The sequence below is a fragment of the Coffea arabica genome, chromosome 1e, assembly GCF_036785885.1.
Source record: "Coffea arabica cultivar ET-39 chromosome 1e, Coffea Arabica ET-39 HiFi, whole genome shotgun sequence".
NCBI classification, from domain to species: domain Eukaryota; kingdom Viridiplantae; phylum Streptophyta; class Magnoliopsida; order Gentianales; family Rubiaceae; genus Coffea; species Coffea arabica.
Window position 1 is genome coordinate 42,720,079 of NC_092311.1, and position 24,589 is coordinate 42,744,667.

Genomic DNA, 24,589 nt, shown 5'->3' on the forward strand with positions numbered 1-24,589 from the left:
GTTTTTCTTTCCTAGAAGAGCATTTTTGTTTCAATTTAAAGAAATTTTTAGGACAAAAGCAGCAATTGGTCTTTCCAAATTTCATGATCTTCGGGCCTGTATTAATTTGCGAAGATGATATCTTGGAAAATTAATACGGATTGTTGCAAATGGGACAGTATCAAACAATTATAAGTTGTCCTAATATAGTGAATTGACACTGAATTTTACCAACTAAAATTTTACCAACTAAAATACGACTACTTATAAAATCCCATATCATAGTGTGACTTCACATTTTGTGGCCAACATTTGAGTTAAAAAGGTGAGTTGAGACTGAATCAACGTCTTTGAGCCCCAAACACATAGAAATTTCTTCACCAATACAATTTTCCAGAAAAAAGAAGAAGGAGAAAAGGCTATACGATTTGTATTGTCTTCGGCGTGTTATTGGCGTTGACGTGTTTAATGGGTTATAACTCCCTAACCTGCATGGTTAAAACTTGAAGGTAGCATCCTTCTTACGCCCTTTTGGCACAGCATTTGGATAGCATTCTAATTCTAAAGGAGTAGCCTCCTCACCATTATCCATTCTCCCAAATTTTCCTAAATATATCTTTGGATAACAGACGCATTTATAAAGTAATTTTCAATAATTGACTTTAGCTTTTTTTAACCATGTTGCTCAACCTTGGTTTTTCTTTAAAAAAAAAAACTTTTTTTGTCTTTCTTTACAAATTTTTCTATGGAAACACCTAGGTTTTTTCTTTCTTTCTTTCAACTTCAATAATTCTAAAAGAAAAATGACACTAAGATTTGATAATAGAAAACTTCATCCTATTCTAAGATATTATTTACATTGAAAATATTATATCTTATGTTTTCACATAGGGAAAATCGTTCAAAACATCCCTCACATTTTAGAAAATAACTTTTTTTGTCTCTCACTTTGAAAAGTATAATTTTATGCGTAACTAGTTTTTTACACTTTGAAAAGTGTAAAATTTGTAATTTTACAAATTTACATTGGTCAAATTTTATCCTTAACTAGGTTTCCGACTAGTTTTTTTATCTGAATTCACCACATGCTTAACATGTAATTATTTTTGAGAGGCAAAATTATCAAATTAAAATTTACATAATCCGATCCACAATCTCTTACATTTTACAAAATGCCCTCACATTTCACAAAATAAAATTTTCACTATGGTGGATTTTTGCCCTTCAAAAATGATTACGTGGAAGGCACGTGGTGGATTTTGATAAAAAAAAACTAGTCGAAAACCTAGGTAGGGCCAAACTTGACCAATGTGAATTTGTAAGAGGCGTAAAATTACATTTTTAAAAGTGGGAGATGGAAAAAGTTATTTTGCAAAATGTAAGGGAAATTTTGAACGATTTTCCTTTCCACATAAGACATGAAATAGTTAAATTTATTATCTTAATTAGAGATTTGTAATAGTTTCACTAGTCTAAATATAAAAGTAATTGTGTCGAAATTAATTTAGTTTTCAAAATGGATTGTTAAATTCGTAATTTGATGTTTGGTCAAACCCAATATCAAATTTTATTACTACATGTTGCACATGTGCCATTGTGCATTACGAAAAGTAAAATATTGACTTCTCGATGCTCAATTTTTAGTTTCGGTTACAAATAGATGAAATTTAGTCAATCTCTTGCTACTGCAAAATTTTTTTTGGAGGTTTTGAAGGTTGTTTACCCTTTCTTGGGCACCGGCCAAAGGTGCCAAAAAGTGCATTATATCTTCATCTCATAATCGATGCCTGAGTGTGAATAGGAAAATGAAACTTGGATCCTGTTACCAATTCTAGAACGAGCACTAATCGTATGTATAATTATCGTTCATCTAAAACTCTAACGATACACAGTATATAAAAAATTAATCCTAAACGTAATATAAAAACCATCTCTTGAAAATGTCACTCACTCGAAGTTATCATTTGTGTCTAAATTACCATTACACAATAAAAGTTCATAAACAAAATAAAGCTAAAATTGGCCAATACCTTTTTTATCTTATGCCTATATTTTGGCTTTTCTGTGATAAATGAAGTATCAATCCCATGTGAGAATAGAGCTAACTTATCCCCAAATTAAAAACCTCAAAAACAGAATGCCAAATTGTTCAAACAAAATTGTGACATAGCAAATGCTTGAATTCTGTTATGGAGATTATACTTTCATTTTTGGATCATCATCATCATCACCATCATCTTTTGGTCAGTATAGTTATGGCCATATATATGTGTAACTCAAGTCGTTGAGCCTACTTCAAATGTGAATTGAGTGTGTTGCTGGGCAATGCTGTACCAATCCACGTGCTTCTCCTCCATTCCTGCCAACTATAGCCCATTTGTAGTTCGGCCGTCCATTGGTATTGAAACAAAAATCTTCTTGAGTTGAAACATAAATTTTGAGGCCTTGTTGAATGAGAGTTTTCATGTTGTGAAAGCCTATTTAATGAGAGTTTTCATGTTGAATGAGAATTTTTAGGCCTATGTTGAATGACAGTTTTCTTCCAATGCACATTCTTCTCCTCAATTTAGGCCAAGTATAGCCCATGGGTATTTTCCAGTACCACAACGATAGACATAGTTGAATCATCAGGGTTTTCTTATTGTCAGCTTATATATCCAAGAATTCAAGAAGCAATATCCACAAGAAAGCAAATTGAAGAAAGAGCTCATATGATTTGGCAACCCATTGAAGGGCGGATTTATCAAATTTCAAGCCACTTGGGCACATCAAAGGAAACAGAATAACATGCTTGGCTCTCATTAACTTGTGGAATACAAAACTTGAGCAAATTTAGAGAGATGGTTCTCAATTGAATGAGACCATTTTAACACACTTCAACGGGAAATTACAACAGAACTTGTCTAGTATTTGTTAGTCTAATCTCCTTTATATTTCATTAAAGGACACACCATCGGCTCTTGCCCTCCCCTGATCGAACCAAATGACAGTCCGGAGGCACTTGCCCTCAATGAGCAACTTGAAAGCCTTGTTGATGTCTTCAAGTTTGATCTCATGCGTCACAAACAAGTCCAGCTGAAGCTCCTGCATTTGCGTTCAAAGATTTAAACGATCAGAAAGAGATGTAGCATTTGATTCATTTTTCTTCATTTTGCAACAGGTGAAGAACAATTGTGTGGTAAAATTGCCATTGAAAGCGTAGTGAAGGAACAGTTACCTTTTCCAAGTAACGTTTTGCTAGAATGGCAATATCAAGATTAGGCTTGAGACCACCATATTGGACTCCTGTGATGGTCTTCCCACTATGATTATTCACTAGGGAGTTGAGGATAAACTGCGAGTCTGGCTTGTCCACTCCTAATATGATGGTCTTTCCCCATCCCTGAAGTTACAGATTGTGCATAAAATCACATTTAGTAGCTGAACACAGCAAAACAAATGCTCTAGGACAGATCAAAATGATGTGCCATTTCAGAGACGAACCTTTCTGCAGGAAGTAAATGCTTCTTGTGATAGGGATGGCAAGCCCACGCATTCAAAGCAGTAATCAGCACCAAGGCCATCAGTCATCTCAAGAATCACCTAATTTGTCAAGAAAAAGAACAGGAGTTGAAAATTAGGACTATCAACATACCAACGGTGAAAAGCTTAACTTCAATACAGTACACACTGTTTTCCAAAGTAAAACTGCATTGCAGTATGAAATATTAGGTATATACCTCGCTCGCAAGTTTGCTGCCAAGTTCCCTTGGGTTGATAAAATGGGTGATGCCAAACTTTTTACCTGAAGAAAAGCAAAAATCCTGCTAGTTGAGAAAGAGATCATATGGGGGATTGCAGCCTGAACTTGAGGCCTATGCTTTATGGAACTCTGAAAACTTCTCAAATATGCATTGTTTACCTATTTCAGCTTTGTCCGGGTTCAGATCCACACCGATAATTGTCTTAGCTCCACGAAGTCTTGCTCCTTCAGCAACCTATAAAATTTTCCACTTCTGAATCAATACTTTGATGGCCTATAACAAATCTAATGCAGTATGAATCAAGAAACTTGATACTAATAGGAATGCTGCAAGACTTTACCGCTAATCCAATTACTCCCAATCCAAAAATAGCTACAGTTGTGCCTTCTTCAACATCGGCTGTTTTCCATGCCGCACCTACACCTGAAAGAAGAGTTCAGGTTTTCAAAATGGTAAGTCATGGCGTACAAAAAAATGTGCCAGTGAGCTATATTGTGCTCATCTGCAACAGAAAATGTGAAATAGGTCCTACGAACAAGTTCAAAATGAATCGAATTGTGCCAGGAAGAATCGAAGCGAATGGCATTACCAGTTGATACTCCACAGCCAAGCAAGCATGCTCTACTGGCTGGAAGTGCAGGATCTACTTTTGTAACATGAGTGATGTCTACCACAGTGTACTCACTAAAACCTGATGTGTAGCCAAAGTGGTAAATTGTCTCTCCTTTGGTATCAGAAAATCGGCTAGTCCCATCTCTAATATAAGGAGACAATTCGAATCTCAATTTGGAGCATTGGTTGCTTTTGATGGATGTGCAATCAGGACATTCTCCGCAGTAAGCCAAGAATGATGGAATGACTGTGTCTCCCACCTTTACATCCTCGACTCCCTCTCCAACGCTCTCCACAACCCTGAGTTGAAAAAAAAAATCAAGCAAGATCAGAAATCGACCAAATGCTTTGAGCAAAGTCATGACCTTGTTAGTACTCAGCGAGATTGGAAAAACTCACCCAACAGTTTCATGACCAAAAATTCTTGGATAATATCCATGAGGTTCCTTCAAACAGAACAAAAGAGTTTGTCAGAATATGAGCTAAGTACAGATTCATTAGCAAAGTGATGTTGATCTGTGTGTGATTAAAGGGCATACTTTGAGCCTCCAGAAATGGATGTCACTGAAACAGAGGGCAGAGCATAAGACTCGAACGCGAAGCTCACGGGCTTTTGGAGGGGCAACTATGATTTCCTCTATCACTAATGGCTCCCCTGCTTTCCTGGCAACGGCAGCTGCATCCAACAAACAAAGTAATTACACATCTTCTGGCAGATTTCAAGAACAAGTACATATGTGCAATCAGCATAGAATCCGTGTAACAGAGGATTGTGGATAATTATCATAATAATTTCCACACGCTCCACATTACTATATTTCCCGAATTGGAGATGGATTGAGCAGAGAAATTCAACATAAAAACCAGCAATTACTTGATGGCAAGAGGGCTATTAAAGAAACTCAAAAAACAGGGCAAGATTATTATACTTCACTGCCATGACTGTCAAAGAGGGCACGAAAATGAGGTACGAGGTTGCCATGGAATGGATGAAAATAGTATTTTATTCAAGCATGTAAATAATAACAAGGAAGATAACTCAACAACAACGACTAAGTAATGGAGAGTATTCTTCTACCAACATAGTGGCATATTGCATCTTTGTATTATTTACCTCTGCAATGGATGGGCTTCCCAACAGTGTTGCTTACTCCTTGGTTCTGTGCCATTGCAATGAACACAGATTCTCTCAACGAAAACCGAATAGAAAACTAAAAGACTATTACAACTGTAATACAAATGCAAGAGAACTTGACGAAGTACGATGGAAGGAAAGCCAGTGTAGCTTAAGGTATTTATAGGGGTCGGCGGCCGGGGTCGGGGAATAGGGAAATGAGGCTGGGCAAGCCATCAGAAGATATTTTATCCTGTGTCTCAAACAAGGAAATGAGGTTGAAACTTGAAAGTAACGTCCTTCTTATACCCGTTTGGCATAGCATTTGGATAGCATTCTAATTCTAAAGGAGTAGCCATAGCCTCCTCTCCATTGTCCTTTCTCTCAAATTTTCATAAATATATCTTTGGATAACAGACACATTTATAAAGTTAATTTCAATAATTGACTTTAGCTTTTTTTTAACCATGTTGCTCAACCTTGGTTGTTCTTTCAAAAAAAAAAAACTTTTTTTTTTGTCTTTCTTTAAAAATTTTTCTATGGAAACACCTAGGCCTTTTTCTTTCTTTCTTTCAACTCCAATAATTCTAAAAGAAAAATGACACTAAGATTTGATAATAGAAAATTTCGTCCTATTCTAAGATATTATTTACATTGAAAATATTATATCTTATGTTTCCCCACATAAGACATGAAATAGCTAAATTTATTATCTTAATTAGAAATTTGTAATATTTTCACTAGTCTAAATATAAAAGTAATTATGGAAAAATTAATTTAGTTTTCAAAATGGATTGTTAAATTTGTAATTTGATGTTTGGTCAAACCCAATATCAAATTTTATTACTAAAATAGGAAATTTTTTTTGTAATTAAACTTTCTTTACTAACTAATTGTATTAAAAATTAACATAATTCATGCTAATTTTTTTCTTAGTTAGAGGAAATGACTATATGTACTAACAGATAGCAGAATTGTGCTATTAACTAATACGACAGGCTATATTGTAAAAGAATGAGTTTTCATCCTTCAACTTACAACTTCTAATAAATAGCATAACAAAATTATTTGCTATTTGGAAAGAATATTCACTATGCTACCCTATGAAAATGAAAACTAGAATAGTTAATAGTAACTTATCTTGGCAAAAGAAAATATAAAGTCTGACGCATTGAGCATGGAAATATAAAAAGAACATCAATCCCTTTTGAAGCACATCTAATTTGTCACTTCTCTCTTTTATTTTTTTGTGGTGGGGTGGGGTTTGGGGGTTGAACATTTCATGCCAATTTGCACGTTAGAACGCATAATTTTTCTTGAGCATGCCAAGACTTTCTGAGGTCTGTGGAATGAGCGTTAGATAACTAACTTGGAGGTATCCTCATAATCCAAGGATGTTGAAACTTGACAGCGAAACTCTTGTAAGCAACTTGGATAGAATTTACTCTTGAGTAGACAAGTTTATACAAAATTCGTAGGCAAAACATACAACTTTCTTTGAATTATTTGCAAACTACATATACAACCATCGTTGTTCTTTATTTTTTTCGCTTTGTACTAACTTTTAATCTGCTGTAGGTTTGTAGAATCCATCAATCATGGATCTTGTTGTAAAGCTACTAAGTATCAACAACATTAACTAATTATTGAACTTATACCCATGAAACAATTACTTTTTCTGTAATACTAATTGGGTTTAAAAGGTGATGCAATTTGTTGCTCATCATTTGCATACGTCGTTGCACACGTAATAATAGACAGTAGAATTAAAGTTAAATGTTAAATGTTTACTTTTCAAGCTTTGGATTCTTTTTTCACGTACTTCAACTATCACCTGGCTCTACCTATAAGAAAAACCTTTATAGAAACCGTTATGCTGATCATAAATTTTATCAAGCAAGAATGAAGAGACAAATAACATTTTTCAGTGCTCTACTTTTCTCCTTTCTATTGCAACCTGAAGAAGTGATCAGTTTCACTTTCTTGGGAGATCATTTGTGCCGTCATGATGACGCTGTTGCACTGCTTCAATTCAAAGAAATTTTTAGCATATCCGCTTATGCTTCCTGTGATCATTCATATCCAAAGACAACACATTGGAAAGCAGATACAGATTGTTGCAATTGGGACGGCGTCACATGCCGCAACCTCACCGGTCGTGTAATTGGGCTGCATCTGAGTTGCGGCCAACTTCAGGGAGTCATCCATCCAAACTCTAGCCTTTTCCATCTCTCCCATTTACGCTGCCTCAACCTTACTTTTAACAATTTCACCGGTTTGCGGATTTCACATCGGTTTGGCTCGCTAAAAAGTTTGACCCACCTCAATCTCTCATGTTCAAATTTTGAAGGTGAAGTTGTTTCAGAAATATCACACCTATCCAACCTAATTTCACTTGATCTCTCTGACAATGAGCTTCTAAGATATGAACCTAGCAATTTTGATGCGATGCTTCAAAACTTAACCCATTTAAGAGAGCTGTCGCTTTGGTTGGTGAACATCTCATCCGAGTTGAGGGTGAATTTTTCTTCATCTTTGACGTATCTAGATCTCTCATATACTAAAATAAGAGGTAATCTACCGAGTAATGTTTTTCATCTAACGAATATGTGAGTTCTCCGGTTAGGTGGCAATGACAAGCTTACTATTAGTTTATCAAAATTGAACTGCAGTATTTCTGATTCTTTGAGGCAGTTGAACCTTTCGCATACAAATTTCTCTGCTGCGTTGCCGGATTTAATTGGGTGCATAGGGTCCTTAAATTCTTTGGATCTAGGATTTTGTCAAATTTCTGGTGTCATTCCTGAATCAATTGGCAACCTTACACAGCTTACTGAATTGCAACTGGATGGTAACTATCTTTTAGGGAAAATTCCAGATAAATTTTTCAATTCACAAAAGATAAGTAGGCTGTTACTTGGTTACAATTTATTGTCCAAACTCACTTCTCAACCTTACACATCTTAGCTTTTTAGACCTCTCTAGTAATCAAATGACGGGGGGAAATAGGAGATTTCAAAAGTAGGTTACTATTTCGAGTTCGGTTGGCAAATAATCAACTAAACGGTTCAATTCCTCCATCAATTTTTACTATTCCAACCCTATCTAGCCTTGACCTTTCATCAAATTATTTTACTGGGGTTGGGCAAGACTTGTTTGTGGACTTCAATCAATTTCAAAAGAGCCCTCTTCTAAATGAAGCACCATGAAACACTTCAAACAACGTGAACATTTCGTATCCAGATTATTTGTCTTACCTGAACCTTTCACACAACTTTTTGACCGGTACCATAGACCAACTCCCTATTACTCCATCTTTGGAATATCTAGATGTGAGTTCCAACTCACTTCAAGGCCCAATACCTTCTTCTATCTGTAAGGCAAGTCTTCTTAAGATTCTTGATTTGTCGACTAACAATTTGTCCGGCCCAATTCCTCAATGCTTGGGAAACTTCAGCCAGTATCTTTCTGGCACCTTTCCCACAACATTTTCAAAAGGCAACTCTCTCTGCGGTTTCTTAAGCTGAATGACAATCAATTGCAAGGGCCAGTGCCACGATCTTTAGCTCATTGTGAATATCTGGAACTGCTTGATTTAGGCAACAATGAGATAGATGATAAATTTCCAGTTTGGTTGGAAATTCTTTCTAATTTGGAGGTCCTAATATTGAGATCTAATCAATTTCACGGAGCAATTGGCAATTGTCAAACTAAAAGTCCATTTCCTCAGCTGAGAATTATTGATGCATGTTGGGATATGCAACTTTTTCTACATATTTTGCTAGATTATGTTTGATATCAAAATAATTTAGTTATTAGAAAATAAGGATATTTGTTAACCAAAGATCATGTTGGTTTGTTAACAAATATTTTAGATAAGATTTGCTAGTAGTAGAAGATTATATCTTGTTGAGATTTTTAGGATAATTGTTAGTTGGATATTTTGCTAGTTTGTTTCATGTAATCACTATAAATAATGAGTTAATGAATGTAGAACATAAACTCATTTTCTACCTTCAATACAAGTCTCTTATAAGTTTTTTTTGCAACACTAAGGTGTTGTTTCTTAGTTTATGTCCAAAAAAACCAACAAAGTGGTATCAAGAGCCTAAATCTTAAGGGTCTGTTTCTTTGAGAATGAATGCATTGGTGAGGATCCTTTATAAGTTCAAAGCCATGACAGGAAAGAACTTTTTGTCAAATGTTTCAACTTTTGGTGGTGAAACTTACCAAATTTGGGCTATAAAATTTTGGACTTATTTGGTAGTCAATGATCTACAGGATATGGTGGAGACGAATTTTGTTTCACCAGCATTTGAAGAGCTGATGGATATACAAATTAGAGACCACAAAGTTGCAGTTAGACAAAGATCCAAGGCCAGCATTCACATATCATTTTTTGATGCCGTTTTCACAAGGATAATGGCTAATGATTTGATTGAGAATAAATTATTCTCAATTAAAATAAAAAGGAGAAGTTTCACTATGAATTGGTTAGATTTTGACAATTCTACAGTGGAACATGATGATGAAATCAAGAATTCAGATCCTGAAAAAATTCAGGAGGAGATCATTGATAAGTCAGGAAGTATCAAATTGATTCCTGATATTTATCAAGATTATAACATTTCTGTTTTTGAGTCTACAAATTTTGATGGTGATGACAAAATGAAAAACCATGCAGAATTTCATATTTTCTGTATAGGTTCAAATATTATCAAAGAATGTTCCACTTTAAACCTATGAGAAGGTTATTTGGAAACATTAAAAAAAAATCATCTTTTATGTGGAGTTTGGCATGAGAAGACAAAAGAAGTGGTTTGTTGCAAGACTAATATTTAGCTTGCATAAAAATCCAAAGGAAGAAGTTCATTGCAAAGCTAATCATCAATTGCAGAATTTCTTACAAAAGTCTCGTCCTAAACAAGATTCAAAGATTTGAGAAGACAATTCAAAATCTGCAGCAAAAGTGGCAAGGAGGAGTGTTGGGATATGCAACTTTTTCTACATATTTTGCTAGATTATGTTTGATATCAAAATAATTTAGTTTTTAGAAAATAAGGATATTTGTTAACCAAAGATCATGTTGGTTTGTTAACAAATATTTTAGATAAGATTTGCTAGTAGTAGAAGATTATATCTTGTTGAGATTTTTAGAATAATTGTTAGTTGAATATTTTGCTAGTTTGTTTCATGTAATCACTATAAATAGTGAGTTAATGAATGTAGAATATAAGCTCATTTTCTACCTTCAATACAAGTCTCTTATAAGTTTTTTTTGCAACACTAAAGTGCTGTTTCTTAGTTTATGTCCCAAAAAACCAACAAAGCATCCCACAACGAGCTCACTGGTGCACTACCTAAAGACATTCTCAGCAATTTCAAAGCCATGAAAAGTTCAAAGCCTCGCCTAAAGGAAGCCAGGTATATGAGAAGACTTGCCATTAGAGTTTATTATTACATCCATTCTGTGGAATTAATTATCAAAGGGGGAGAGTATAGTCTTGAAAGAGTCCTAATAGCTCAAACAGCCATTGACTTCTCAAGCAACAGATTTGAAGGACAAATTCCCGAGATTATTGGATCCCTTCATTCTTTTCAGTTACTCACTCTCTCTCATAATAACTTCAGTGGTCCAATTCCTAAGGCATTAGGGAATTTGAGTATGCTTGAATCTCTGGACCTCTCTTGGAACCGACTTGAAGGAACCATTCCTAGGGAGCTAGTGAATCTGGATTCTCTTGGATTCTTAAAGTTTTCTGAAAATCTTCTAGTTGGACCCATTCCACGAGGAAGGCACTTTGATACATTTGGAGATGATTCATACAGAGGGAATTTGGACTTGTGTGGATTTCCGCTGGCTAAAGATTGTGGAGATGCAGAGGCACCACCACCAGCCACGTCATGGGAAGCTGAACAACAATATGATGATTTTGAATTCTTTGATGGATTCACTTGGAAAGCTGTTCTCCTGGGATATGGCTGTGGATTAGTGCTCGGATTAGTAATAGGAGGTCTCATTTTCTTGACTGGAAAACCAAGATGGTTTGTACTGATTGTCGAAGAGTCGTTCAAACTAGAGGTGTCAAAATGGGTGACTTGAACGGGGTTGGGTTGGATAAAATGGATAATGGGTATAAGTGAGTCAATCCATTTATACTCATCTAATTAGATGGGTATAAATGGGTAAGTCAAAAAATGAATTGGGTAGCCCAATTACCCATTTATAACCCATTTATTTTAATTTTTTGTAAACTCATTTAAATTCATTTTTGCAAACTAAGTTATCAATTTATACCGCTCTTTGTATCCATCATTAGTTTTAAATATTTACTTGTAATGCTCAATAAGCCTAATTACCAATTTTTTTCCATTTATACTTTATGAAGTAAAATTACATATTATTTAATAATTGAATAATAAGAATATAAAAATTTGAACTAAGTACTATAAAAGTTAATATAAAACTTAAACCAAAAATTTTGAATCCTTAACATTATTTTCATATATAAATTTAAAATTTCATTTTAGAAAGATAAGAAAAGAGCCTAAAATTTATCATAAATTGGTAATGCTGAAAAATGAGCAAGTTAACAAACTAAAATAAAATAAAATAATAAGATAAAACCAACAAATAATAATAATGATGAAACAAAAGTAGTTAACATCATGACAAAATAAAATTTTGAAAAAAAAAATGGGTGGGGAAGAGAATTCTAAATGGGTTAATTGGGTTTGATGGGTTACCCAATAATACCCATTTATTAAATGGGTATTATTGGGTAACCCATTTATACCCATATACAAAAATTTAAGATACCCATACCCATCTATTCATGGACGGGTATGAGTAAATTTAGTTAAGTGGGTTGGTTTGCCACCTATAGTTTAAACCGCGAAGGCGACCGAGGAAATGGATCCACATGCGAACTTAACAAGGGCAATGCAATAATTTACATACCTGGTAAGCAGTGTATTCTTTTTCTACCCCCATTGTCAAATAATGTTATTGCCTATGCATAATTACCAATTATAATAGTATCCTCCTTCTTTATTTTTTCCTCAATCATAATAGCTTTTAATCTAGTGTGATTCTATTAAATTAACTGATTCCTGAACTTCGTTGGATGATAAACTTTTCGTATGGCTAATCTGAAAAGCTTGACTTGTAATGCCCAGGTCATTCCATGGAGTGCTGTGTATTTCAGGCTGTAATAGTTGCTTGTTTCTCGTGGTTTTCAAGTCTGAAGAGTCTCAAGTGATTGTGGTTCCTTGCGACTTTATCTGTAGCTTGTGTATTGAAATTTGTCCAATGTACGTCACGAGAATGATCCATCAAAAGGCTACAAACTCATTGCGTCTTCAAATGCCTCCCTTCACGAGTGAAGGTTGACATTCAATTTTGCAAGGATCTGTAGAGCCTTCAAGAAAACAAAAATCATGTTGAATTTTGAAAAGCAGAAAAAATCAAATTATGACATTACAGCAATGAGAAAATATGATTGCAATCAAACAGTTCTTTTTAAAAAAAAAAATTTTCTTGTTACCAATTTTAAGCTTTACAAATTTCATTGATTTGAAATTTTAAGATCATATTCATAAGTACGCTCGGTTATGGATGTTATCTTCAGTGTTGGCTGTTTTTTAGAAATCAATTAAATTTTACAACAACTAACAGTAGTGGCAGGAACATAAAAATATTGGCACATACTAATATAAAGAGAAAAAAAAAATCTAAGAATGAGCCAGTTGTAGGTACAAATGATCATAGATTTTGCTTACCCAAATAAAAAAAAAGCATAATTTTTTTTAAAAAAAAATTAATAGTAGGGTGGTACAGTGGTATTGTTGTACCTTTTCTAGTGAAAGTGTAAGAAAGGAAGTTTAGAAAGTAAGATAACCCTCTGCACAAAGAAATAATTGTATCCCTTGTACATAGAAACAGAAAGAGATCTTTTTAAGTTTTCTTGCAATACAATCCCTACAGGTGAACAAAAATAAGTTTAGTAACTAATGACCAGGATTTAAAAAAAAAAAAAAAAACTTGTACAGAAATTTCCTACATAATAGGAGATATCGCAAGAACTTGAGCTTGAAAATGGGGGAGAAAAAATAACTTGCTTTCTCTTTTTTCTATATTTGATAGAGACTGAGGTTATTAAGGAATAGTGTAAAGTAGTAAAAAAAAAAAAAAAATTGAATCCAGAAACTTTAGCGGAGGACGTCGCTGCCTTGTCTCTCTTTCTCGGAAGTTCATTTGTCCCATCATTCGTGATGAGGCTCTTGCACTGCCCCAGCTTATGGAAATGTTTAATAGTGAAAACTAGTTGCGCCTTCAAATGCCTCACAATTGAAGGTTGAGATTTATGCTATTGCAAGATTCACGCCTTCAAACAATATCATATTGGATCTTTTTAAAAAAAGAAAACATTACAATGAACAGTAGTATTTTCTCCATTTCATGTTACCAATTTTAAGCTTTTTAATCAATAATATTTGAAATTTGAAATCTTATTTAAAAAAAATTAAAATGTTTGTAAATGTTTGTAAATCCCTATCTACTTTTTGGCTCTTGAGATCCACCCACAAATGAATGTTCACACTTCGATCTTTTTATCCCAAAATGAATGGCTGATGGCTGTGAACAGAAATTAGTGGAGTGACTTTTCATGAATCATGCCAATACTTTTGTAAAAGAACACGTCGGATGACTCAAGCGGAATCTTCATAATCTGAAGGTCCGGTCTTCACCAAGCTTCGTAGAAAGTGAAAGCAGTCTTTTTCTTGAAGACGAGAGAGCACTAGCTGTGTTTGCAGAATTTGATTATTACCATATAAAAAAGCACGATAAGTCTTTAATACGAGTGTAAGTAAATACTAATCATAGTTTTTATGATACCTATATTCTCCTTTACACAAATGAATGGATGGATTACGTTGCATTTCCTTAATAATAATTAATAAGAATTATGCTAATGGTTACAAATAAACATTCCTTGTATTATGGTGATTTTGGTGAATTAAACCAGAAGAAGAATAACCAATTCATTGCATTTCATGAATAATTAATATCAATTATGCCAACAATTACAAGAATGAAAAACATTCCCTTGAGTTATAGTGAATTAAATCGAAAAAAGAAGAACAAATTTGATTTATAAATTATAAAAAGTATGGTGAATCTTAGTGGTTAATAGTGTAAGCAAATAATGATATTAGTTTTTGCGATGCCAAAATTACACTCCTCTCTAATAAATGGACAAATTGCTTTCATTTTATCATTAATAAATAATATCAAACATGCTAGCAGTTACAAAATGACAGATTCCTTACTTTTTTATTTACCAAAAGAAAGAAGAACAAATTTTATTTACAAAATCCAAGTTAAAAAGTACTTCAACCATGAAACAAAGCATAACAAATTGGTACGATGAATCTCTTAAAAAGTACCACGAATCTTTTATTTTTTGGATACAAGTGAATTAAACCTTTAGAGTACCTTTCTAATATGCATATATTAGTATTGAGTAAAAAAAACTTTAATACAAAATGTAATTGGAAATGGAGTACCAAGGTAGGCAAAGAGTTTTATGTTGGGAATTTATTTAGTTAGATTGCAATAAAGATTAAATTTAATGAACTTTATCAATCATATTCTTATAACAGCTAATATTATTATTAAGCTACAATTAATGAATATTATATTCATCAATGCCAATCATAATAATAATTAAAAAGTTGAAACATCCCTTTGAGTTATGGTGAATTAAGCAAAGAAATATTTTTTAAATATAAAATATCAATTTCAATGAGTACTTGAAAGGTGAATAAAAATATGTCCAAGTTGAGTTTGACTATTACATAATAAATAATCTTAACATCTTGCAATTTTTAATCATATAAACTCTATAATCATAAAACATATCATTAATAAGAAATACAAACAAGTTTCACCAAATCAAAATATTTCTCTTCAAAGTTAAGCTATTTAAATTTGAACAATGGAATTTCAATATATTTAGATACTGTTATAATAGCACTATATATCATTTTACAATCCACCTTTAGCAAAAAAAAAAAAATAATTAGAAAATCTCACTAAAACTAATAAACAATTCATAGAATGATTTAAAGGGGAGCAACAAATTATTCAAACTCAAATGGCATAAAAAAATTTAGGTCATCTAAATTTAATCAAAAGACAAAAATATTGATATTGTTACAAAATAAAAGTGCTCTTAGAACAAAGAATGGTTTATTGCTTGCGCATTTGTATTGGTTGGGGCAAACTAAGTTCAGAAAAAATATAAAATAATATAAATATCATATATCATATATTTTTTTGTCTCAATTACATTTATTCCTTCAAAATAATTGATTTTCTAAAAATTTTAAAGGAACAAAATCTAAAAGCATCACATTCACGTACTCCATTACTAGTCTGTAAAAGAGGAACATACAGATTTCGTTGCAATTTTACTTTTTGGAAAATTTTATTACTATAATAAGTTTTATGCTAATGACATATTTGAGGCAAAAAGGTAATTTAGAAATTATCTCAGAAATGGCTCATGCTTGAGGTCTATCAGACACCATATCAACTGCTTATTGTAGCACTGATGTTAATTGTAAAGCTTAAATAATTAGTTTATTCCACTTCATTGTAATAGTTACTTGCATATTCCACTTCATATTTTTTTAAACGTGCGTTGAAGTCAACAGCCTTATAGTTATTCACACTAGAGCTCTGTTCTGTGGAGTCTTGTAATTAGAATCTTGGAGTCGAAGGTTAAAGAAGAGAGGCCCTTTTGAGAATTCACACTAAAATCTTCAAACAAGAAGATTTTCCTTAGTAAGGTTATTCAAACTTATACAGCTCTGATTCATGCACTGCTCTAATCTTGATCGGGTAGAGGGCTACAAATTACTACGTCCCGGAAAGATTACTTGTTTTCTGACTGGAGAAAACGTGAAGTGTCAGGTCTTTGATGAACTGGACGCGTAGTCATAGTCGTGGGCACGAAAAAGAATTGCCTTTGACGAATTGTAGTCTTCCTCTGGTGTGGAGGCAAACTCTGAATTTCAATTCCTAAATTCTTCTTTTTCCGATGGATATTCCTTCCAATACATAGTAACCATGATACAAAAATTTTGTTTAACCAATAAAAGAAAAAAAATTAAATTACTATTTTAACCCCCTATTGTTGTCGCATTTTATCACACTATCCCCTTATTATTCAATAACATCCACTTGAAAATAATAGATTCAAAACACATATTTACGTAGAAAATTTTCATAAGTACGTGTGAGGTATAAAATATGATCCTCAACACTCTAGTTTGTAGGGATAGTAACCATTTGATCGTGAGACTTTTAGTTTAACTCTCAAGTCTTTTTTTCCTTTTTGTTTTTTGCCCCTCTTCTTAGAAGGTTTGAAGTCTTTTCATAAATTCAAAAAACAAAAAGAGTACGAAATGTGGAATATATAAAATATCCATTTAAACTCCATGTCTAGGTATGTACTACATACCTTGTTTTTAGGATGCGGACAAAATAATGGTTGTTAAGCAAAAAGCATGAAACTCATCTTTTAATAGTTGAAGACAGTGGAACGAGACTAAAGAACATTAAAATCTCACACAAGTTCATAAGCACACCTAAAAAGAGGGAGTAAGCCCCACTTTAAGATTCTAACATTATTTCCACCCCTAATTTGTGTCCAATTTGATTAGATAATTGCAGCATCTCATTAACTAATTGGGTTTAAAATGTGATGCAATTTGTTGCTCATCATTTGCATACGTTGTTCTACGCGTAATAATAGACAGTAGAATTAAAATTAAATATTAAATATTTACTTTTCAAGCTTTGGATTCTTTTTTCACATACTTCAACTGTCACCTGCCTCTACCTATAAGAAAAACCTCTTACAACTTTCTTTGAATAAGACCTCCTCCGCACCTTTATATAAACAACCGTTATGCTGATCATAAATTTATCAAGCAACAATGAAGAGACAAATAACATTTTTTAGTGCTTTCCTTTTCTTCTTTCTATTGCATCCTCAAGAAGCGATCAGTTACACTTTCTTGGGAGATCATTTGTGCCGTCATGATGACGCTGTTGCACTGCTTCAATTCAAAGAAATGTTTAGCGTATCAGTTTATGCTTCTTCAATTTGTGATTTTGAGGGTCAGCATCCATATCCAAAGACAACACATTGGAAAGCAGATACGGATTGTTGCAATTGGGACGGCGTCACATGCCACAACCTCACCGGTCGTGTGATTGGGCTGGATCTGAGTTGCGGCCAGCTTCAGGGAGTGATCCTGTGACGACCCCACTTCTCCCAAGGGCGAACCCAAGGGTATCGGCGGGCCGCCTGCCTAGCTCGCGCCAGGACTCAAAACCTAAAGTTCGAAAGAGCACTAAATACAATATATACAATCCCAAAAGAGTTATAATTACATTCTCCAAAAGTATCGAGTCAAACCACCAAAACAAAAACAAACATCCTAACTGTTCAACTATTACAAGCCAATCTAACTATACTAGTATACGAGCCAAAAGTCCCCGCGTCGGCCCCTGCTAAGGAAAACAAAAGGAATGGGGTAAGCTATATGCTTAGTAAGTAAACAGGGGCGAAAGCATAAATTTCACATAACAGTTACACAATAAGAGTAAAGCAAAAGCAGAAAAGTAACATCACATAATAAGGATACAGGTGGCTCCAAAGCCAACTCATATGCCATGCGTGATCTCCTGCCGACACTCCGTCGACTGCAAATAATAGTCCGTAGAACTTCACTTGTACACCCACCGACACCTTATCACCCTCACTGGCCAGTCACCTCACAAACTTGCCCGGGCGAACGAAATCACAAACTTGAGCTTGAGTCACAAGCTCGGATCACAAACTTGGTCACCTTCTCGGTGAACCGGATTCACAAAATTGGTTCATAACATGAACCTACAAACTTGGTGACCTCAGACTAAGTTGGACTGCCTTCGACCAAGCCCTTACCGGCTCGAATAGTCCAACCAGGTCAAGAGTTCGCCCCAAACTCACAAACTTCACAAAATTATTCAAAATCACAAACTTTGCAAACTTTACAAACTTTATTCGAAAGTCGCCCCGAGCCACAAGCTCAAGGGTTTTGGTTCCAAAAGGTTCATATACATATGCCAAGTATAATTATACATTCAAATTAGGGTTTAGGTCGAGTGCGATAAAGTACACCCTCGCCTAAGTGCCCTTTTCACATATCTCAAACACATAGCAAAGAAAACACACCAAACTGGCCTGAATACTTACCCAGAAACTGAAATAGCAAAAGTACGAAGTCGGATCGAAATGAACAGCTAGTAGTGGGCCCCACCAGTTCCGCCCAGCTCACCACCGTCTGAAATAGAAGATTGTGTCACATAATATCGCAAACGACTACTATCGTGCCTAAAACAAGCAAAACGGAAAAAACGGCACGCGCGCACGTAAATATGACGAACGGAAACGGAGACGGCCGTTAGCGGAAACGGCAGATTTGACACTCGTTTCTAGTTTACTCATAAGTTGAGCTACGAATATCGGATTAAGGCGTATGAGACGCCATATCGAAGCTTAAAGGATGAACAACAACTGTTATGAAGACATCCAGAACTGAAACTGGAGGCTTTAGTCCCAAATGAACCAAACACAATCACTTACGAAATCTGGCCAATGCACAAATGGTCAGTTTTGAGTGCAAACTGTTTTCTATGCTACACATGGTCAAAAGAGCTGAAAATTGGCAGTTAGATAGTTCATTCCAAATGGAACAACTTTCATGAAGGTCGGCAATCCAAATTCGGAACGGAAATTGGTCATCAGGACCAAAACAGATTTCTGGTCATTTTCACAGGCAGGCCTTGTTTGCTCGGCTATATCTCAAGTTTTATAAATCCGATTCATGAAATTCCAAGGGCGTTAGAAAGCTCTGATATAGGGCTATAAGTTTGGTGTTTTGGTCGGAAGCCCAAACAGCTTGTAACTCAGTCAAATGTGAAGCCACAGTTCCAGCCATAAACTTTCCAAAAACGTACCAGAATCACAAACCGTATTTGACCTCAATATGCGGTAATGGCACCAAATTCACTACGGTTATCGGATGGGGGTGTAAGACCCACCGTTTCGAAGCTATGAAACAGGGCTACAACAATGTAGAAGGCCACTCAGTCCAAATCCTAGCACAACTAGGTCAAATATGCAAAATACGAAACCAGAATTACCAAAACAGGTTTGCAAAACACACAAAACTGTAATACGTCAATCTCAGCCTACACAGGTCCAAATGCCGAAATTCCAAAGGCATAAGTTAGCTAAGACATCCAGCTACATTTCCTCAGAAGATACCAACTTCAAAATCCAAACCAATTTCAGTCAAAACAGGCAATTACTATCGCAGTTCGGACATTCTGTGCACCAAAAACAGCAACAGTAAAAATGGCATAACTCACTCTACACTAGTCCAATTGCCCTGAAATTTTGCAGGCACACTAAACTCATCAATACCTACAACTTTCATGTTTTGAGCAAAGTCCAATTCGGCCTCTAGCTATGACCTAAAATTTCGGACAGAATAGGGGTTCAAGAACCCTAACTTTTCACATTTCATTCCAATTCCAAAATTGGTTGCATTTAACAACAATCCACACCTACTAGAGCCAAAGCCCCTTATTACCAACCATCATACTAGTCCAAAACATAAAAATCATATGAAACCAGAAAATTCATCATAAAATGGAAAACTTCACCAAAACTCTTCAAATCAAGAAATAAATCACATTTTCCAACACTCAAGCCACTTCTAAGCATAATATAACCATCATTAGGTGTAGGGGAAAGGTTGAAGCATCACTCACCTAATAACAAGAGAGAGGAAGATGATGGACACCTTAGCTCTTCCAAAAAGCTTCAATAAACCAACCAATATCACCAAAAGGAAAGATTGTATGGAGTAAAACTAACTTAAACTCTTGATTTGGTGGATTTTGGTCCAATTGGAAGCTTGAAAGTTGAAGAATTTCCTTCTTCTTTGAGAGAGAAAGGGCCGGCCAACACAAGGAAGAAAATGGTGATTTTTGAGCAATTTTTGGATATTTAATCTTTTGGTCAAAAAAAGTCAAGAAAGTGAATAGTAATTCTTAAGTCTTCTCCAATGAAATGGTGACACTTGTCACCACCATTAATGCATTCCTATCCTTTCTTTTCTCTCTCACATCAATCATATCTCACTCTCTACTTATCTCTTAACACCCGATAAATTTTACACAGTATCCGGAATTTAACCTAATTGGCCGAATTTTTCCGAACTTTTCGCACTAGTGGGTCCCACGTCCGATATACGTTCTTAATTTCTCAAAAACTAACTAATACTAGAAAAATCATCTAAAAACTATATTTACTCATAAAAATTATCTGGGGAATTTTCTAATAAAGAAAATATAGAAAAAAACGGGTTTTCAATCTTAACCGGAACTTAGGGTTTAAATCGTAATTCCTACTTAGGGTTTTCGAAATACTCCCAAAACCAAACGTTACCGCCAAATTAATGAATATATCAACGTAGTACGAACTGGGGCCTCACAGATCCATCCGAACTCTACTCTTTTCCATCTCTCCCATCTCCGCCGCCTCAACCTTGCTTCTAACAATTTCACCGGTTCGCAAATTTCACACCGGTTTGCGTCGCTAAAAAGTTTGACCCACCTCAATCTCTCACAATCAGATTTCAAAGGTGAAGTTGCTTAAGAAATATCACACCTGTCCAATCTAATTTCACTTGATCTCTCCGTCAATGGGCTTCTAAGATATGAACCTAGCAATTTTGAAGCGATGCTTCGAAACTTAACCCATTTAAGAGAGCTGTCGCTTTACTTGGTGAACATCTCATCCGAGTTGAGGGTGAATTTTTCTTCATCTTTGACGTATCTAGACCTCAGATATACTGGAATAAGAGGTAACCTACCAGGTAATGCTTTTCATCTGCCGAATATGCGAGTTCTCTGGTTGGATAACAATGAGAATCTTATTGTTAGTTTACCGAAGTTGAACTGCAGCATTTCAAATTCTTTGAGGCAGTTGAGCCTACAGGGTACAAATTTCTCCGCTGTGTTGCCAGATTTAATTGGGTGCATAGGGTCCTTAGATTATTTGAATCTAGGTTCTTGTCAAATTTCTGGTGTCATTCCTGAATCAATTGGCAACCTTTCACGGCTTACTAAATTGTATCTGGACGATAACCATCTTCGAGGTAAAATTCCAAACTCACTTCTCAGCCTTACGCACATTGACCTTTTAAGTCTCTATGGTAATCAACTGAGCGGTTCAATTCCTCCATCAATTTTTACTATTTCGACTCTATCTTATCTTGACCTTTCTTCAAACCATTTTGCTGGGGTTGGGCAAGACGTGTTTGTGGACAATGAAGCCCCATGGAACGCTACAAACAATATGAGCATTTCCTATCCAGATTTCTGGTACTTGGGATTGTCTTCTTGCCAGATAAAGGAATTTCCAGAGTTTCTTAGAAATTTAGAGAGTTTAAATTTTTTGGAGCTCTCAAATAACATGATTCACGGCAAAATTCCAAGCTGGTTGATGTCTAAGCCTTTCGATAAGTGGCGCTCCTTGAACCTTTCGCATAACTTTTTGATTGGTACCATAGACCAACTTCCTATTTCTCCATCTTAATTTGGAGTATCTAGATGTGAGTTCCAACTCACTTCAGGGCCCAATGCCTTCTTCTATCTGTAACGCAAATATTCTTAGTATTCTTGATTTGTCAAATAACAATTTGTCCGGCCCAATTCCTCAATGTTTGGGAAACTTCAGCCGGAATCTAGAAGCTATGGATTTGGGAAATAATAGCCTTTTTGGAACCATTCCCACAACATTTTCAAAAGGCAACTCTCTGCGGTTTCTTATGCTGAATGACAATCAATTGCAAGGGCCAGTGCCACGATCTTTAGCCAATTGTGAAGGTCTGGAACTCCTTGATTTAGGGAGCAATAAGATGGAAGATAAATTTCCAATTTGGTTGGAAGTTCTTTCTAATCTGGAGGTCCTAATATTGAGATCTAATCGATTTCACGGAGCAATTGGCAATTGTCAAACTAAAAGTCCATTTCCTCAGCTGAGAATTATTGATGCATCCCACAACGAGCTCACCGGTGCTCTAACTAAAGACATTCTCACCAATTTCAACGCTATGAAAAGTTCAAAGCATCAGCGAAAGGATTTTGACCAGTATATGGTAGGAGATACCTCTGGACTTCCTTATTACATCCATTCTGTGAGTTTGGTTATCAAAGGGGTGGAGACTAGTCTTGAAAGAGTCCTAACAACTCGAACAGTGATTGACTTCTCAAGCAACAGATTCGAAGGACAAATTCCCGAGATTATCGGATCCCTTCATTCTCTTCAAACACTCAATCTCTCTCATAACAACTTCAGTGGCCCAATTCCTAAGGCATTAGGGAATTTGAGTATGCTTGAATCTCTGGACCTCTCGTGGAACCAACTTGAAGGAACCATTCCTAGGGAGCTAGTGAATCTGGGTTTTCTTGATTTCTTAAACCTTTCGGAAAATCGTCTAGGCGGACCCATTCCACGAGGAATCCAGATCGATACATTTGGAGATGATTCATACAGAGGGAATTTGGACTTGTGTGGTTTTCGGCTGGCCAAACATTGTGGAGATACAGAGGCACCACCACCAGCCACGCCATGGGAAGCTGAACAACAATATGATGATTCTGAATTCTTTGATGGGTTCACTTGGAAAGCTGTTCTCCTGGGATATGGCTGTGGATTAGTGCTCGGATTAGTCATGGGAGGTCTCATTTTCTCAACTGGAAAACCAAGATGGATTGTACTGATTGTCGAAGAGTGGTTCAAACCGCGAAGGCGACCGATGAAATGGATCCACATACGAACTTAAGAAGGGCAATGCAATAATTTACATAACTGGTAAGCAAAGCATTCTTGTTCTACCCCTATTATTATGAAATAATTAATGTTATTCCTTTGCATAATTTATTTTTTCCTCAATCATAATAGCTTTTAAATCTTATCGTTTGGACAAAAAAAAAACCTTTTAAACTATTGTGATTCTATTAAATTAACTGATTACTGAACTTCGTTGGATGATAAGTTTTTCGTTGGATTAAAGCTTGACTTGTAATGTCCAGGTCTATCAATGGAGTGGAAATAAGGAAAAGATTTGGTTCATTTCCAGTCGTACGTGCCCAGGTCTATTTTAGGCTGGTTCCTAAAATACAAGTCTCAGAGCCTTGTTTTCAAGTCTCAGGCTGTGTATTTTATACTGTGTATTTTAGGCTGGTTCATTTCTCGTGGTTTTCAAGTCTCAGAGCCTTGTGGGTCCTTGCGGCTGAATCTGTAGGTTTATAATTGTAAGCAAGAAGACATTTCAATGGATAATTACTATTAATTTGCACCGGACAACTTTCAATGCACAAGCCATACTGAACCAGCATTCACTAATAAACATTAAATCATACTGGTGTTTTAACTAATTCATTGTACAATAATTCCACATCTGAAAAATGCTTTGGCAAAAAGTTTGTCCAAGAAGCATAGCGAATTAATTATTACTAAAAGCGGTAACCTACACATATTCGATCACTTTCTTTTGAACATGCAATCAATTTCTTGCCAAACGGAGCGTTTAAATACGGTTCTCCGAAGTTAGGTAGCGAGTGTTTTGCTTACTATAAAGCATATTTTATGTGTGTGCGCGTGTGTATATATATATATATATACATATATATATTTTTTAGATAAAATATCATAATTTCATTAAAATATGCACCAATGACAAAAATTACATCATCAAATATACTAATACTTGTCGTTAAGTACTAATACTTACGTGATTTTAACTATGACGTGAGAATTTTTGCCCTAAAAGTTGTGCATCTATGGCACGAGACTTGATAAACTTGGTTTACTCAATTTTTACATCAACAATTTTATTACAAGCTTAAAGTCAGTTAAGTTATTTGATATTTTAAAATTTTAATTGCCATGAATGCGCCACTTCCTTTCCACGTGTAAATTAAAGTTGATCATGCATTCAAACT

General features: G+C 35.0%; 1 protein-coding gene and 2 pseudogenes across 1 annotated transcript; 2 read left to right on the plus strand and 1 right to left on the minus strand.

Moving 5' to 3' along the window:
• Positions 1 to 2,673: 2,673 nt before the first annotated feature.
• On the minus strand, positions 2,674 to 5,609 carry LOC140010127 (alcohol dehydrogenase-like 7). The gene is made up of 10 exons (XM_072056476.1): positions 5,449 to 5,609; positions 4,874 to 5,010; positions 4,734 to 4,780; positions 4,312 to 4,634; positions 4,063 to 4,145; positions 3,881 to 3,956; positions 3,699 to 3,763; positions 3,463 to 3,561; positions 3,197 to 3,361; positions 2,674 to 3,063 (listed from the first exon to the last, which is right to left on the minus strand). The coding sequence occupies exons 1-10, from the start codon at positions 5,501 to 5,503 to the stop codon at positions 2,908 to 2,910; spliced, it is 1,206 nt and encodes a 401-aa protein (XP_071912577.1). The 5' UTR covers positions 5,504 to 5,609; the 3' UTR covers positions 2,674 to 2,907.
• A 1,741-nt stretch (positions 5,610 to 7,350) lies between these two features.
• LOC140018007 (receptor-like protein Cf-9) lies at positions 7,351 to 11,569 on the plus strand (annotated as a pseudogene).
• Positions 11,570 to 17,419: 5,850 nt separating this feature from the next.
• Positions 17,420 to 23,706, plus strand: LOC140018023 (receptor-like protein 9DC3; annotated as a pseudogene).
• The last annotated feature ends 883 nt before the right edge of the window (positions 23,707 to 24,589 follow it).